General features: G+C 43.3%; 1 protein-coding gene across 1 annotated transcript in view; it reads right to left on the reverse strand.

Moving 5' to 3' along the window:
* Positions 1 to 42: 42 nt before the first annotated feature.
* The window catches only part of Faxc (failed axon connections homolog, metaxin like GST domain containing), a 74,454-nt gene continuing 56,569 nt past the window's right edge, over positions 43 to 17,927 (reverse strand). The window contains exons 5-6 of the mRNA XM_031366492.1: positions 14,277 to 14,393; positions 43 to 5,915 (exon numbers count right to left, since the gene is read on the reverse strand). Of these exons, the coding sequence (XP_031222352.1) occupies positions 5,626 to 5,915; positions 14,277 to 14,393 (407 nt within the window). The 3' untranslated portion in view covers positions 43 to 5,625. The remainder of the gene's footprint in view (positions 5,916 to 14,276; positions 14,394 to 17,927) is intronic.

Below are 17,927 nucleotides of genomic sequence, written 5' to 3' on the forward strand. Positions count from 1 at the left end.
AGTGATGGTTTTTTTAATGCAAGAATAAACTGAGCTAATCCCTACCAACATAATGCATTACCATTTTATTGAAAATACAATCAGCAATTGATCCATTAAAAAAAATGAGCACAGGAAAACTTGTTGCATAAATGTTATTTCATAAGGAAAACAAACAAATAACAACAAAAGAAAAAGACCCAACCACTTCTTTCCCACCTTCAGTCCTCAAACAGCTGCTTACCCACTCAGAGGTGGTAAGTTTCAGGGCAGAACCATGTCTCCTTGGTCCTGAACTCATTTTGCTACATCAGCTTTGGAAGTGGTTAAAATAAAAAACAATAACAGCAACAAGAAACTACACCGCTTTCAGCACTGTAAATCCAGAGCTAGAGGGATGGCTGAGTGGTTCAGAGCGACTGCTGCTCAATAGTGAGGGCCAGAATTCAAATCCCAGCATCCAGGTCCCACAAACATCTATCTCTCCAGCTGGGCAGGATCCAGTTCCCCATACTGGCTTGTACACCCTCAAAGGTGCATGCATCCACAAAGACATGTACACACAACATAAAAATAAAAATCCCAAATCTGTCTGAACAAAGATATTTTCTTAAACAATGTGAGGCAGCTGTTCTTTCTCCCCCTCTCCTTCGTTCAGCACTTACTCAGTGTTGATAACAATAGACATCACTTCTCACACCTCTCATTCCAATTCTGTCCTCCCTGGTTGTATAAGGCAAGAACAACACCAACAGTGTCATTCGGTGACTCATTAGAACAAAACTTCTTCATCTGGGGTCTGTGGACCCCCTAAGGAATCAAAGAGCAATTCCACTTTCCAAATCTTTGAATTTATATGTAAAATTTTAGATATTTGCATATATGCACTTTTCTGGGAATAGAGCCTAGGACTCTCATTAGATTATCAATAGAAACACTGAAATACACAAAGAAAGCCCATTACTTCATGGAATGTGGCCCACTTTCTGAGCTTGCTTTTCACATCTAGCCTTCAGGGAAAGAAATGATAAGTGTTTTGTTTTTTAGAGGCAAGGGGGATGATAATAAGTTGGGAATTCTTCAAGCGGAACTGATGAAGTTGGGCCTTAAGAGATGGGTGATTGGGGCCAGAGGGTAGGGCATTTCAACAAAGGGACTGTCATGACCCGAAGCACAGAGGTGGAACATGGGAGGCATGTGTAGGTAGTAATAAATGGATCTGGTGCCCTAAAGGCTTGTGTGGAGAGTCCTGGGAGACAAGTGAAGAAAGTGAGAATATCAAACCTTAAGGAAGCCTTGGCCTGAGCCAATAAATACCCCACTAGAGACCAAAAGTTGTCCAAAGATTAACTCCAGTGGGATGTGTGAGGTGGATGTGGAAAAAGCCTGGGCATGTAAAGGTTACCACAAAAATCTAAACAAAAGAAGATGCTCTGAAGTCAGAATGTCATGTCTGCTGTCAGCTAACTCTATTCCTAGTGTGTATCCCAGGGTCAGACAGAGAGTAGATGCTCAGCACATGCTGAGTGAGTGGATGAATGAGTGAACAGAAGTTATTTTAAAGATAATAAAAGACAGAGAGGGGAGTATTGGTAATTTGTATATCCATCTTGTTATATATAGGATAGAAACTAAGGGAAGGTCTCCTGAGTTGGTCTGAACCAGCCTGGCGAGATGTGGGTAGTGAGGGATATAGGAATCCAACACTCAGAGTGAGGCTGGGCTTTGTTGGTGCTGAAACATGGGGCAATTGCTCAGAAACATGGATTGATAAGGGAAAAAAGCCAAGGTGGTGTGATAGCAAGAGCCCTCCAGGGCAAGGGGAAAGACTTCAGTTGTGGGTCTTACTGTTTGGATACATGGTATGTGATGGAAACAGAGAAGACCTCGGGGGTTCTCTTGTAAGGGACTACTCAGATGGCACAAGTATATGTGACACCTCTGTGTACACAGGAAGACACTCTTGATCCGCACTGCAATAGAGCTCAAGTCCAAATTGTTCTGAGTGTGTGATCGATGATCTTGTTGCCCTAGCCTTGGCTGTGTCAATGGTCACAATTGATTATAGGACAGCAAAATGGTAAGACCTGGCAACACAGTCTAACTCTGCATAAATGTATTTTGCCCTTTTAACCGTCCTGATGGATCCAAAGCATTATAACCACTGCTCATTGATACTGATTGTGGAGTGGGAAGGAGACATGTGAGAAGCTTTGTTTCTATAATAAAAGGTTCAAAGTAACATGTGGAACCTGGGTTTTCTGTCCAACCAAAAGTATCTATTTATATAAAAGATTGTGGCGCGTCATCGGAGCACCATGGCGGAGCAGGGAGCTGATGGTGACGGCTCTACGCAGAGCAACCCAGCGTCTGATGGCTATAAAGTACAAGAAAAGAGAACTGCCCCCAGCTGCCCCACTTCTACAGTTTCAGAACAAACTAGCAACCACTCAGGAAACAAAACAGATCCCCAACCTGTGCTACGGGGTTGATGACCCAGCATCCTCTAGCCAGAGAACACCATGAGGAACTGAGAAAAACAGCTAGCTGCATGATAAAGCAGCATCTGGCTAGAGAGAGCAAGAGGCATCTGGAGGCACGGAAGAAGAAGCTGGAGGACCAGCGGCTGAAGGGGGAGCGGAGGAGGGCTGCAGTGGAGAAGACGCGGACACAGAGACTGGAGGAGGACAAGGAGCGACATGAAGCTGTTGTCCGACTGAAGATGGAAAGTAGCCAGAAGCCAAGGCAGAAGTCTAACCGCTGCTCATGGGGAAGCCGTCTCCATGGGAGCTCGAGCATCCACAGTGGAGATCCAGACAGGCAGTCAGTTTCCACCAAGAATCTTTGGAAACATGTTGATCCTATCATTAGCAAGCAGTTCTCGTCCTCATCTGCAACTTTGCTAAACTCTCCAGATAGAGTCCCAGGTAAAGAAGAGGATAAGGAGACAGGCTGTAAGCCAGCTGATGCCCTGACCAGTCTCTGAGGATTGAACGTGCTGAATTCATTGTCACTTAGAAATAAAATTACATTTCTTTGGGGGGGGGCGGGGAAGGATTGTGCTTCCTTCAATTACTTTCTGGGCGGGGGTGGAGGTGTATGTGACTTGAGCAAATGAGTAAAATGTTCCCGAATTTCTCATTGTTTTCCTTATAAGGCACACCTGTTCACCAAACTGGACAGGACTTCAACTCTGGGCAGCACATAAGTAAGTGAAGGCCTCCCATAAAGACCCACAGGGCTGTGATTTTTGTCTTGGTCATTTTGTTTTAACAACCCATAAGGAAGATGGATACAGGAGTATATTTTCAGGTTCTCTTCAAATCTGTACCCAGCTATAAGCTGGTACCCATGTATAGCATGTACCAAGCTATAGGCTTGAACCCAAGTACCCATGACTCTACTTGGCCATGCCCGTTCATCACACCCCCCCTAAGGGTACCTGGGTCAAGTGAGTTGCCCTACAACTTCACAAAAACCATTGCCTATCTAAGGAGGTTCACTCCAAGTAATGCATAAAAGAGCAGCTATTCATGCGCATGCTCATACTGAAAACACTCTTACAGGGGCAGCACCGCTCTGTAAAAGCAGCTATTCATGCGCATGCTCATACTGAGAACACCCTTACAGGGACAGCATCACTCGGTAAAATCAGGGTGCTTATCTGCAAAGTGTTAGGCATTTCTTTCCAACCGAGAAAGGGAAGCAAGCAAGAAAATGTGTGCAGAGTCAAGTCCACAGCCCTCCTCTCCAGGTTCTATTCAAGAGTTTCCCTAGTCACACGGACCTGCCACCAGTTGAGCACCAGGAGACACCCAAATGACACTGACACCCAAGCATACCTACTCATGTACACTTTTAATACAAAAATATTCATAGCTAAGTTTTCTACAGGTAAGAATTTCTAACTTAGGAGTTCAACTTTATCCCCAGTTCCATATGCCCTATGGCTGCCTAAGTGACAAACATCTTCAGAACACTTCCTGTTTGCCTCTTTGAAAATGGACAACACCCTAAAGATTTTCATGGAACAGCTACATTAAAAGGAGTTTCCTTTTCCAGCAAACTACACTAATTTCTCAGAATCTTCCATCTTCAGAGGGCCTCTTAAACCCTAGGTAAAGTAACCCTTACCCTGCTGGTAAGAAGGAAAGCCATTGGTGTGCTGTGAAATCTGTTAAGCCCAAATGCACAGCCATCCCAGAACCCTTGCCCCACAACTGCCTAAGCTATCCAATGCTGTCTTCAGAGACAAATACAAATACAGAGAAATCCCACCAGTTGAGAGGCTCTGTGGTGAGGAGAACGGGAGAGGGGTGATGGGAAGGGATGAGCAATCATGAAACACTAGGACTTGGTGTCAGTGATATCATGCTGTCACCCAACAACAGGGAGACACCTGACAAGGAAACTGCAGGGGACTCAGACACAAGGAACACCTTCATGCTTCTCTTTCCAATACATCTCCATCTTCAAAAGAATCCACAACAGTCGACAAGCTTCTGCCTACCAAGTCAACGACTCTCCTTTATCTCTGCTAACCTTCCACGGTCCTACGCTTTATCTTTTCCAAATCCTTAAGCACAATCATGAGTAAGTTAGTACTTGGGGGCGGAGGAGCAAAGCCACATTCTGATGCACCTGGCAAAGAGAGAGATGCTGTTCTGTAAAGCACAGAGCCGAGGACCATGGGCACCATGCGTAGCTGCTGCTGATTTGCAAAGTTCCTCCCAAAGTTCCTCCAGCAAAGTCACAAGGAGAAACAGTGACACAGTCCTAACTGGCTTTGTGTGTGTTTCATCGGCACAGCCTCGGCAAGTGACTGTGCTTGGTGCCCAAGTACAAAAGTCCTTTGCCCTCAGACCCTAACATGTATGAAGCACAATGAAGAATAGAATAGGTTCATGTTGCACCACTTTCCAGAGGTTTGAAGCATTACACTAATGTTGCCACGTGAGTCCCCACAACACCCCTGTGAGGTAGGTAGGTGGAGAGGATTGTAACCCCCACCATACAGGTGGGAGAAATGAGGCACACAATAGTTAAAGGACCTGCTCCGAATCACACAGCTAGTCACCGGCAGGGTTGAGAATGAAACTCGTGTTACATAGCACCCCACTCAGAGCCGCACACATAACAGCCATCCACTGAATATCGGTGGACTTCATTTGACTTCTGTCTCCACATACAAGTACATACACAAAGTACAACAGCAGCCAGGGGACATAAGCTCCTACGTCTTTTCTGATGGTATTTCTCATTACTTAAAACTCCAGTCGATGAAAGATGGTCAAGAATCCACCTGACAACCAAGTCCTCAGTTTAAAAGGATCTATACGAACACCCAGTTGAGAACCCACTGGAGTACCTGCCCTCCCACACAATATTGGTTTTCTAATGAAAACAAAAATGGATTTCAGGTACCATGCTGATATTTGTTTTGTCTGTTTTAGACAGAGCCATCTGAATGGTTCTGTGTTTTTCTTTGTACAAAAGAAAGAAATAAGGCGGCTTATAGTCCAGTTAGCATGTTAAAACTGGCCCAAGCTTGAAGGTCTCCTTGCAGCTCAGATGGATTTCTATCTGGGAAACCAGACTGACCCCAGGGAGTGGTGACTCCTGAGGAAGAGGGTCCAGGATGGAGCATCATTTGCACTGTTCGTGGTCTGTGTAGTCATCCATGTCCACATCAGAGTCAAAGAGAGAGTGTCCAGTGAAATCCGTGTCTGGGGTCCTGGAAAAACTGTTCTCAGCCCCCTCGTCTTCAAAGGTCTCTGTCCTTGAGTAAAAGCTAAAATCCAGCATGGGTGTGTGCGTCTTACTGCCCTCGCTGCTCTCCTCAGACTCATAGATGGTGTTGTCATCATCATGGTGCCACTCAGGCCAGAATTTCCTTCTGATTCTCTCGCAGTACATGGCCAGGTTGATCAGCTCACCTGCAGCGTGAAGAGAAATGAGAGTGAGTTCTCAAACGCAACGACCTAACAGTGCTGTGATCAGAGTGTCTGTGCTCCCCATCCCCAGGGATCCAAGGGTTACGATCCAAACTCCCAAGGAGATGTTGTCAAGAGGTGGTAAGGATGAGATGAGCCCTCATGACTAGGATTAAAACCCCAGGATTGATGGAGCCGGACAAGTCAAGGACATCACAAGAGGAGCTACGGAGTCAACTAGCCTGGGCCCATAGGGGCTTGCTCACATAGACTAAACCAAAGAGCATGCATGGTCTGATCTAATCCATACACATAAGTAGCAGATGTGCAGTTGGGTCTTCATGTGGGTACCCTAATAATTGGATTGGGGTGTCTCTGTTGTCTGCCTTTGGATCCCCTTCCCCTAGCTGGACTCAACAGGAGAGGATATGCTTAGACCTGCTGCAACTTGGATGTGCCAGAGTGGGTTGCTACCCATGGGGAGCTTCTCCTTCTCTGAGGAGAAGGGAAGAGGGTAGTGATGACAGGAGGGGCTTGTGAGGGTGGGACTGAGAGGTAAGACTATAATCGGGATGCAAAATGAATAATAATAAAAACCAAAAGAAAACAACAACAAAAAAACAAAACAACAACAAAACCTCTAAAGCAAGGCTCAGCTAGTGTTCCTTCTGCTATCTGAGGACCTAGTGAGGAGGCTCTTTGTCTGTGAACCAGGAAACAGGCCCTCCTAAGACACAAGTCCTCCACACCATGACCATGGGCTTCCCAATGAGAAAAAAAAAAAAAAACTTTTACATACAAATCACCTAGTTCGTGATATGACGGGGACACGACAGAGTTACTGGGCCTCCCAGGTAATGTGGAAGAACGAAGCCAGGTGGATATTAGAACTATTTTTTCACAGAGATACTGTCAAAAAAAAATTTTTTTTTTTTGTATTTTTGAGACAGGGTTTCTCTGTATAGCCCTGGCTGTCCTGGAACTCACTCTGTAGACCAGGCTAGCCTCGAACTCAGAAATCCGCCTGCCTCTGCTTCCCAAGTGCTGGGATTCAAGGTGTGTGCCATCACCACCCGGCTAATATTTGGATTATTAGGTTCACAGTAAATGTTTTTTTATCTATTGATTTAAGTTGTGTTGCATTATGATGAGAAAAGATACATAATTTTAATTTATCTGCATTTGTTAACATTTAAAAACATATTTTAAGTAAATAGAATTATATAACATTCTTCTTTCCCTTTTGTCTCTCCTCTCCCAGAGACCCCCCCTTCCATACCTGCCATACCTTTTAGGGTTTTTTATCATATTCTTTAAAATTTATAAAATATTGTAACAGTAAAAATGAGTATTATAAAAGTTGTTTGATATACAAAATGAAATTTACACAATATCTTTCCACAAATCCAGCCCTACAAAGGATAACAGATGGAAAACACCAACGTAAGTAGCAAAACTACACCCTAGAAGAAGCACAGTAAATGTTTTTTAAAGTAAGAGAAGTTAAAGGCAGTGAGCAGGCTGAGTGGACAAAGGCAATGTACCCGATAGCAGACAGAAGCAGAGGGCAGTGTGCAAAAACTGACAGCTCCATCTAACCACCTGGCTTTGTGAGACAATTACCACTTCATGCCTGGGTATCAAAAGGACTAATGTGACCACTCATTTATATTTAAGTCAATTTATAAACACCAACCCAGGTACAAACCCTCTGACCTACTGTCTGTCCTGCAAGACACGTCAGGGCAATGATGGCACCGAGCTTATAGGTGTAGCCAACCAATGTCTGATTTGACATAAGGCACACTCCAAAGAGACAGAATCCATACCTGACACAGCTTGGGTGACCAAGAACCAGAGACTAGATAGCCCAGGGACCTACGGTAAAACCAGATACTACTGGTCTAAAAAAAAATCATCAATAAAATGACACGTAATGATATTCTGCCATTCTCACAGGTCAGTGCCTTATGCAGTCATCATCAATGACGTTCCCTCCAGCAGCAGATGGTAACAGATGCAGGAACCCTCTGCCAGACATTACATGGGGCGGGGGGATAAAAGGGATGTCTCCATTAAATCCCTCTCCCCAGAACTCAGGGAACCTCCAAACGAGAGGGCAGAAAGAACCAGAAGTGGATGGAGGATACCAGGAGAACAAAGCCCTCTGAATCAGCTAAGCAAGGCATATAGGAGCCCACAGAGACTGAAGCAGCCAGCGCAGGGCCTATTGAGTCTGCACTGGCTCCTCTGTGTCTATCATAGCTTTGAGTTTAGCATTTTTTGAAACTCCTGAGTGTGAGAACATGTGGGCCTGTGACTCATGTGCCTGCTCTCAGGACTGTGTTCCTCCTGCTGGGTGTCTTGGGACCCCTGAGTGTGAGAACATGTGGACCTCTGACTCCCGTGCCTGCTCTCAGGACTGTGTTCCTCCTGCTGGGTGGCCATGTCCAACTGCAACGTGATGGGTTTTGCTTCATCTTATTAGACTTTATTTTGTCCCGTTTGGCTGTTATCTCCTAGAAGCCTGGTCTTTTCTAATGAGAAACAGAAAGTGAGTGGATCCAGAGGGGAGCAGAGTTGGGGAGAAATCAGGAGGAGTGGAGGGAGAGAACCATAATCAGGATATAACGTATGAGCAGAGAATCATTTTCAATAAAAAGAAAAAAGGAAAATAAATTTTAAAAATATCAAGAACTATGCCTTATATTTTTCCATAAACAGTTCAGAATTGTTCTTACAGATAAGTGTGCCTACAAACACATATAGTAAAATGTGTGTTTTTACTTTTAAATATTTTAATTTAAACAGCTGTTAACACAATTATAAATATGATATAGTATCTAACCACTGTTTCCCAATTCCAAAAGAAAAATGAAAAAATTGCCTGAGTTTTGCCTTTGATCCACTAGATGGCAGTGTTGCTTATAAATAGTATTTGACCATCTCTTACTGTAAGACTATGTCTTTATAGCTATATAAATATTTCACTTATTCTATATGTAACCCATGTTTAGTTTAAAAACCTAGGAAATTTCAATAATCAAAATAAAGAATTTCCAGTAACCCATTCTCAATAACATTTGTCTACTCTTAGAGAAAATACTTTCAAGAATTTACATAGACTTGCACTCACTAGAGTCTATGCCTGATCCTTCCTACTGACAACACAGAGTGAGGACCTCTGAAATCACAGTACAGCAACCATGGTCATCTCCAGTGCATTATGTGGATGTCTCACACTCTAACTATTTCCTCCAGTCCCTTGTCACAGTCATTTGATTTGTTTCTACACTGACGGCTCTGTCGATTACAGTCTAACTACCCTGGTTTATTTTTTATTAAAAAACAAAACAAAACATAATTTGGAAGACTACCAGTCTGTGGATAGAAACTGTATTAACACATAAAGAAAACAGAGCACTTACACATCCGAGGTAATCACAACTATCATTTTAATTGAATTTCTCTTTTCTACTTATCTGACGTACCTGACTTGTCGTTCGTTCGTTACCTGCTATCCCATGTATCCCACATTCTCATTCCCTTAAGGAGACACATATAAAATGTTCCATTTTCTCCTTCAGGAAGAGCAATGTGACATCTTCCCAGGTTCCACAGATAATCCCAGTGACCAAAAAACTATAAAGGAATGTTACAGCCACAGCAAGAAAGAGAAAAAGACCTCACAAGAGAGAGATAGTGGAGGTCCCAGATGGCTCTCTTCAACTTAACCAAATCCATCCCCCAGGAGCTGTGCCTAAGGAACCCTAGAGAATGAGAATCTTACCCTAGTGGTACAGGCCTATAGTCCCAGCTGCTTGAAGCCTGAGGCAGGAGGAGCAGAAGGTCAAGGTTTGCCTGGTGTGGTGGTTTGAAGGAGACTGGGCCCCCATAGGCTAATATATTTAAATGTTTAGTCACCAGACAATGGCACTATTTAAAAGAATTGGAACTATTAGGAGGTGTGGCCTTGTTGGAGGAAGTGTGCCACTGTGGGTAGGCTTGGAGGGTTCAAAAGTCCATGCCAGTCCCAGGCTTTTTCTCTGCTTGCAGATCAGGATGCAGCTCTCAGTCACTTCTCCAGCCGCCACACTGTCTGACATGATGATGACAGACGAAGCCTCTGAAGCTGTAAGCCAGCTCTGAATTAAATGCTTTCTTTTAGAAGAGTAGCCATGGACATGGTGTCTCTTCACAGCAATCGAATGGTAACTAAGACATCTGGGCCACAAGGGTGAGTTCAAGGCCACCATGGACAACAGTCTTATTAGACTGTGTCTCTAAGGATAAAAGTAAAAAGAAAGGGCTGAAGACATGGTTAAAGAGCACTGTCCTAGTCGTGAGAAACCTTGGACTTCACTCCTAACACTGACAAAAAACAACAACAACAACAAAACAGTGGCAGGAGAGAAGAGGAGGAGAGAGGGGAGAAAACAAAAGGATGAGAAAGAGAGGGCGAGAAAGGGAAAGCAAGGAGAGAAAGAAAAGGAAATTAGGCTCTAGCCATAAGATCTAGAGGCATGCAGCACTTGCAGCTCCGTCACTGGCTGCCTCACTTCCCTTGCGTCGTTAACTTTTCTTCCAGAAGAGTTGTCCCCTAGTGGTGTGGCATGAATGCCACTTCTGTGTGAGAACATAGAGATTGCTAATCACATCAGTTGACACTGACATGGTCTTCATTGTGAATAACACAGCCTTAAAGAGTGTTATCCCTCTGCAGAGCTCGTATGAATTCCCACAGTCCCTAGTCCCTACCATGATCCTACAGTCTGCTTTACCCCTCTGCAGAGCTCATATGAATTCCCACCGTCCTCAGTCCCTACCACGATCCTACCGTCTGCGGAGTAGAGAGACTGGCCTGGGAAGTAATCGTTTTGCACTATTTGTCATGGACCAACAGTGTTCCCTCCTGGAATAATGAGAGGAAAGGAACCGTTCCCTAACAGCAGTGAACTATGGCAGAAGAAGTGGTGATTCTATTGGACACTTGAGAGGGTCTGCCTTGAGGAACAAGAACTGGGAGACTACGCATCACATCCTGCCTCTCAAAAAGAATGAAACAAAGAGTGAACATCTAGACTTGGGATCTACCTTTACCTTGCTCAGCTCTCCTTCCCAGGGCCAAGTTTCCCATCAGATGACACATTTAACATGCTACCAACCAAAAAAACTGTAAGTGTGGGCAGCAGAAGCAGATGTTGAGAGGAGAGACAGAGAGAAACAGAGAGAGAGAGAAACACTGTATTAACATAAATGCCTGTGCTAAATATGTAAGCTTCATGAATAGAAACATTGTTTTTCCTCAAAGCGTACTGGGCTATCAGATAACAATTTTATGCTCTGTAGAGTATAAACGGTTAAAGACTAGTGTGGCAACATCCGCTGTTGATGAGGATATAGAAGCCAAGCATTGCACTATGTGCCTGGTAAAGGGTTAATTGCTATAGCCTACTTGGGAACATTTTGATATTATTTATTTGAACTTTAAGTGTGCATATCTGTTGGCTTTGAGTTCCACTTTGAGTTCCCCATTCTACTAAAATAAAATCATCAGTGTATAAAGTTACGTGCATATGAGTGTTAAGCGTGGCATTACATATCAGCACAGGAAGAAAAGAAGGAGAGGGAAGATGGTAAAAAAAAGGAAAGGTGAATGTGCATCAGTAGCAGCTGATTGAATAAATTACCTCTTCAATAGAAAGCTGTACAGCTGTTAAGGATTCTAGTAAGGTAAAATAAGCAGGAGAGTCATATACACAGCACTGCCCACTGTTTAAAATAAATAGTAAAAAACAATCCAGAACCATGAATATATACATTTGTGCCTGAAAAAGAGTCTACATTAACTCTTCTACATTGGTTAGCCTGTGGGAGTGATAGTGGACATCAATAAAGGGGAAATACATACATTTTTAGCCTGTTCTCTTGGAATTCAACTGGTAACCATTATGTATTAACATCTAATTTGAAGATCTAATCAAGTAAAGGAAAAAAAAAAAAAAACTAAAGTGCCACTGTCTGACACCTCGGAAGCTGAATGTCCCTCTGCCCAGAAGACAATCCTAGAGTCCAAGAATAAAGAATCTTCTTTTGGAATTTCCCAAGTGAAAATACCCTCCACTGCCTTTTCAAGAAAAAAAAAAAAGTAATTAGTTTTATCACCTTAATATCCCTAATAATCAAAAAAAATCTGTGAACATTTTCATTGACACTGGAAACACCATCACCCAAACCCAGAATCCAAGATTAACTGTCTCCAAGATCAGCAGCGCACGGTAAAAATGAGGATGAACGCACATACACACGCACACACACACACACACACACACACACACACTCACACACATGCACACGCACATGTGCGCGCACACACACACACACACGCGCATACACACACTATAGAAAATGACTCAATGAGGGTTGGTGGGATTCCTCAGCAGGCAAAAGTGTTACCACCCCTGACAACCTGAGTTTGATCTCCAAAACCCATGTAATAGAAAGAGGACCAATGCCTATAAGTTGTCCTCTGATCTCCACACATGTGCCACATGTTCCTGTTCTTATACATAGCACCCTCCCCACACATACACAAAATAAATAAAAATTTTAAAACTAACAGAAAATCTTACATAGTACATGCCAATAAAAAGCAGAAAGACTATTACTGATGACACAGATTACAAAAACGGTCAAAATTTTAAGACAAATTATAGTTAGTTCCTCCTAAGTGCAGAAAATGCTCTGGCCTTGCTAGAAAGCGGACAAAGCTGAAGCATCAGTCCTTCAACAAAGCAATCCCCAGCTAGGATTTAGCCTCAGGGAGGAGTGAGGGGAATGGCTGAGTGCATATATACAAACCATTGTGTGCTCACTATAGAGGCCTGATTTACTGTAAGAGGAAAGGGGGTAGAGAAAGGCTTCCTCAGTTAGTGAAGTGCTTGCCCTGGTAACCCTGAAGACCCGAGTTCGGATCCCCAGAAATCATGTAAATGTCTACATGGAGGTGTGTGTCTGTCATCCCAATGTTTACTGAGCAGCCAGCCTAGCCAGTCAGTGAGGTTCAGTGAGAGACCTGTCTCTAAAAAGAAATAGAGTTGAAAGTGAGAGAGCAAGATACCAATGTCGCCTTTGAGCCTCCATACATACACACATGCACATTCATGCACAGGCACCAGTACATCGAACACACACATGCATGAACACACACATGCACAAAAATTTTAAGACTTAAAAAAAAGAAAAGAATACTAACAAGAATATCTTAAACAACCTACAAATACAAAGCAATATTGACTGCATAAATTATGATATAGAAAAAGGATAAGATATTACACAACTGTTAAATTCATTCTTAAAGAATATCTAATAGCAGGGGAAGACTAAAATGCAGTTTATTTTAAAACTTCAGGTTATAACGGCATCGGCATTATGGGTCCAGCTTTTTAAAGTATACACAGTTGTAAACATGAAAATACGTAGTACAATATCAACAGTTCTCTGTGAATGATGGAGTCACAGATGTGTTTGTTTGTTTGTCTGCTGTGAGACAGGATCTCAACATATGCTCAGGCTGGCCTTGAGCCTACCATTCTCTTGCCTTAGGCCTGCATGTTCTGGGACTACAGGTGTGAATCACCGTGCCTAGTTTACACTTCCAATTTAAAAAAAAAAAATTCTATCTTTTTTACACTTTCTCCAGTTAAATATGTAATACTTGATAATTATATGAACAGCTAGTATGTTACTCTATTTTTGTTATACTTCTCTATTTTCAAAGGCATGGGGAAGGTCAGGGACAACGTGCAGGGACGGGTTCTTTCCTTCTCCTATGTAGGTTCTGGAGATGGCTCCCTGGGTGTCAGGCTTTGTAGCAGGGGCCTTTGCCTGCTGTGCATCCCACTAACCCACCACATGTGCATTTAAGAATTGCTGACTATTCATCTTCATCTTTGTCTTCATCTTCATCTAAATTAAGAAGAATGTCCACAATGTCAAGCACTTGCAAGAGCAGCTTACGTGGTGGCTCTGTCAACAGCTAAAACCCACCTTAACATACTCATACACACAACAAGGCCACCCATGTCCTGGATGTTTGTTCCAAAGCAGAAAACTTCCCCACCCAGGCCACCCACACCCCTGGCTTTGGAACAGTCCTAAATTATCCAGGCTCTTTATTGCTGCTCTCTTGGCAGAGATTCTACCAAGAGAGCGAAACACTGAAAGGGGTGGATGCAAAATTAGCTCCACGCTGGGAACACAGAACTGTGGGTGTCACTGGTTCTCACTGCACCCATATCCCCATGCAGCTGCCCACCCACCCAGCCCTGCAACTCCTACAACATGAAGGGGAGTGTTGCTTGCCTTTGATTAGCCGTTCTGGTCTTGTCCCTGGCAAGGTCCACATCGCCTGTGCCAAGTGTCCAAAGACAGTGGCATCAAGAGTGGAAAGCTTGGGCCCCATGATGTACTTCTTGTCACCTGCAGCAAATAGAAGAGAAATGTCACTGGAATGACCCACACTGTCTAAGCAGATCCTCACTATACACTTGTTTAACCGTGCACTAAAACCTTTTATAGAGTCAAAATGCTTGCATGCCCTTCCAAAAATAGACACACATACACACACACACACACACACACACAATGTTCTATGACACAACTGCCAAGGTAGCAAAACAGGGAAGGGTGCTCACATAAAGAATGAGGATAGTTCTAGAAAGATAAATAACTCATCAACAACTGATTTCCAGGGAACCTCCTTGTCTCAACTCTACTTCCCAATACCTGGAAGTTTGCTAGAAGTATCTCAAAAGTAATTTACACCAAGCACATGAGATCTCAATGTTTGTATGACTAAATGAATATATGTGTGTGTGTGTGCGCGCGCGCGCGTGTGTGTGTGTGTGTGTGTGTGTGTTTAGAAACAAAATAAAAGCCTAGGTTAAGGAATTTGAAAGCAACGTTGAATGCCAGCTTGCCTGAGAAACTTCAACTACAGAGAAGAGAGAAGGTCACAAGTTGAGCCCTGGCATCAGGCCCTAGGCAAGGATGTTTCAGACAACTGCTCTCACATCTCTTTTACCAGCACTGATGATAAGTTCAGGCTTTGACACATGAGCTATCACACTTAAAAAAGAACAATTTCCCAGGTTGTTTTTGGGCTGTTGTTAGGTACCATGCAGCATAAATAGAAACTTCTACTTGTAGCAGACTGAGACCAACAGAAAACCACAATGTATCTAGTCAATGTAAAGAACAGTTGGTCATGGGATGCCCAGTCCCAGTTGATATGGTGCATCTTCAATATAATCCCTAATATCTTAAAGCTCAGGAAATAGCACAGAAGAGGGGATTGAAATATTTTAAGAATCAGAGGACCAGGACTTCTGCTTCAAAATTGTATCTTGTAGACATGGCAGGGGAGCTACAGCCATGAAATGTCCACAATATGATTGACTGTACAATACCTGAACAATGACAACACCAATTAATATTCCAACATGGATAAGGGAAATGTTGTAGATGAAGACCTATGGGTGTAATTAATGACTACTGAGAAACAGAGTTTGTCTTCCCCAGGATGGAGCTCCTAATTGGTTATCCATTACCCAGTGGTCAGCCCTAAAGACATACACATATAATCAAACCAAATGGACTCACCAGGTGGTATTTATATATTTATTCATATATATTTGTAACAATAATAAAGACAAGGAGGCCATGAATTTGAGAGGGAACAGAGCAGGAAGACTTGGAAGGGGTTAGAGAGAAGAAAGGGGGTTATTTATTATTCACATATGTGAAAATGTTTTAAATTAATTTAATAGGGAATAAAAACTGCCCCAAATTGGCTGCTGGGCTCTTATCAAATACTGTATCATAAAGAGACAATAGTAGAGTTGTATTCACCCAGGTCACATCCAGCACAGGATTATCCATCCTGATCATTATGTAACCTCTCAGAGATTTCCTGTCTGCAATAGGGAGATGACATTAAAGATGCTTGTTCCTGGGGCCTGAGGATATATCCTAGTCAATAAAGTGTTTGCTTTGCAAGGATAATAACGTAAGTTCCATCCCTACAACCCACATAAAGAAAAAAATGGGCAAGACAGCACGTGGTTGTAACGTCAGTTCTGGGCGTGTAGAGCTTTGTTCACTGGTCACCAAGCCAAGCCTACTTTGTGAGCATCAGTGAGAGACCCTGTCTCATTAAAAAAGGGAAATGACGCCTAAGGAATGACACCCGAGGCTGTTCCATGGCCTCTAGAGGCCAAGCACAAATGAGAGCATGTAGGAACACAGTTGCTCTCACACACAAAACAAGGCCTGTTCCTCAGGACTAATGTGGGGATGTAAAAGTGGAACGTACTGTGCACCAGTTCTGAGTACCTTGGTGACCACAAGCTCTCTTGATGACAGACTCTCCCTCTCTCAAGTCCATGCCTCATCCCCTATGAATGTCATCTTGTAGGTCATATCATTCCTCTTCCATGGCTTATTAAAGGAGTTATGAAATAAAGTCCAAGCCCAACTGGGAAAATGAGACCCATGATCCTCTGCTCCCAACCTGACCTGTGCTCAGTGAAATTCCTCTCTTCCTTTACTCTACAAGCCCACTGTCCCGTTCTCCAGAGCACTCTGTCTCCCGCTACTACACTGTACATGTTATGCCCCACAACCTACATGGGTTTCCACTTGTATCTAGTCAATTCTGTCTGTCTTTGAGGTTCACTACCAGTGGCCTTTCAGAGCAGTCTCTTTTATTCTGCCCAGTGACAGGAGCTTCCAAGTCATACTTCCTCAGCCCAGTTTCGCTTCTGTACATGTAACTGCACAGGACACAAAGCATTAGTGTCTGGTAACATCATATTCCTGAACCATAAAACAGGAGGATTTGCAAGTTACTGAGAATATGGATGTGACTTGAGCTAAGCACAAAAGAAATAAATGTCCTACTTCCTCATTGTGGGCCCCTTATATAGTGTTTTCTCTATTGCTGTCTCTGCCATCTGTGTGAAGGTTGTCTTTTATCTGTAGATTTTTCCATCTACCAAATGGAAAGCCCTTTGGCAGCAGGGTTGGTTCTTTTTTTTTTTTTGGTTTTTGGTTTTTGGTTTTTGGTTTTTCAAGACATGGTTTCTCTGTGTAGCCCTGGCTATCCTGGAACTCACTCTGTACACCAGGCTGGCCTTGAATTCAGAAATCCTACTGCCTCTGCCCCAAGTGCTGGGATTAAAGGTGTGCGCCACCACAGCCCAGCTCAGGGGTCGGTTCTTACTTTTACTTAACAAACTCTTTCAATGTGCTTTTATTTTCCTGACATAGTCATATCAGAGAAGCACCCTTGAGTTGTGAGCTGAGGAAGCTGAACCTTTTGATGTCAATAGGTCAGATAAGAGGAGAAACTGCCAGAGGAGGCAACAGAAGCGGAACAAGCCACTAAAGTCAAATGAAACTGAAGTGTTCTTTAAATTATGTCTACCGCCAGGCATGAGACACATCCCTTGAATCCCTGCATTCTGGAGGCATAGGCAGAAAGACTCTCTGTGAGTTTGATGTTCTCACAGAGGAAGAGAGAAAAGAAGAGGGAGGAGCAAGGATGGGGAGGGGCAGAATGTCTACTGTTAGAGGATGTCCCTGTTCCATAGGAACCAAGAAATACCCTATGCTAGGGCACTAAGCTGAGCCTAGCCAAATAATCTCTTCTATGAAGAAACTCAAATTATCCTGGTTAGACCCCTTGGTGTTTCTCATTGTCAACTGACCTCCATCATTTTTCAGTCTTACCTCAGAATCTAAGCTGATTACCCACATAATAGGGAAAAAAAATAACACACACAGTAGGCATCATTTGATCTTAAAACTGACACTTCACTGTTTTTAACTTTAAAAAAAAAAAAAACTCTTCTCGGGCAGTGGTGGGGCACACCTTTAATCCCACCACTTGGGAGGCAGAGGCAGGCGGATCTCTGAGTTTGAGGCCAGCCTGGTCTACAGAGTGAGTTCCAG

This window comes from Mastomys coucha, unplaced genomic scaffold (assembly GCF_008632895.1).
Source record: "Mastomys coucha isolate ucsf_1 unplaced genomic scaffold, UCSF_Mcou_1 pScaffold14, whole genome shotgun sequence".
Lineage (NCBI taxonomy): Eukaryota > Metazoa > Chordata > Mammalia > Rodentia > Muridae > Mastomys > Mastomys coucha.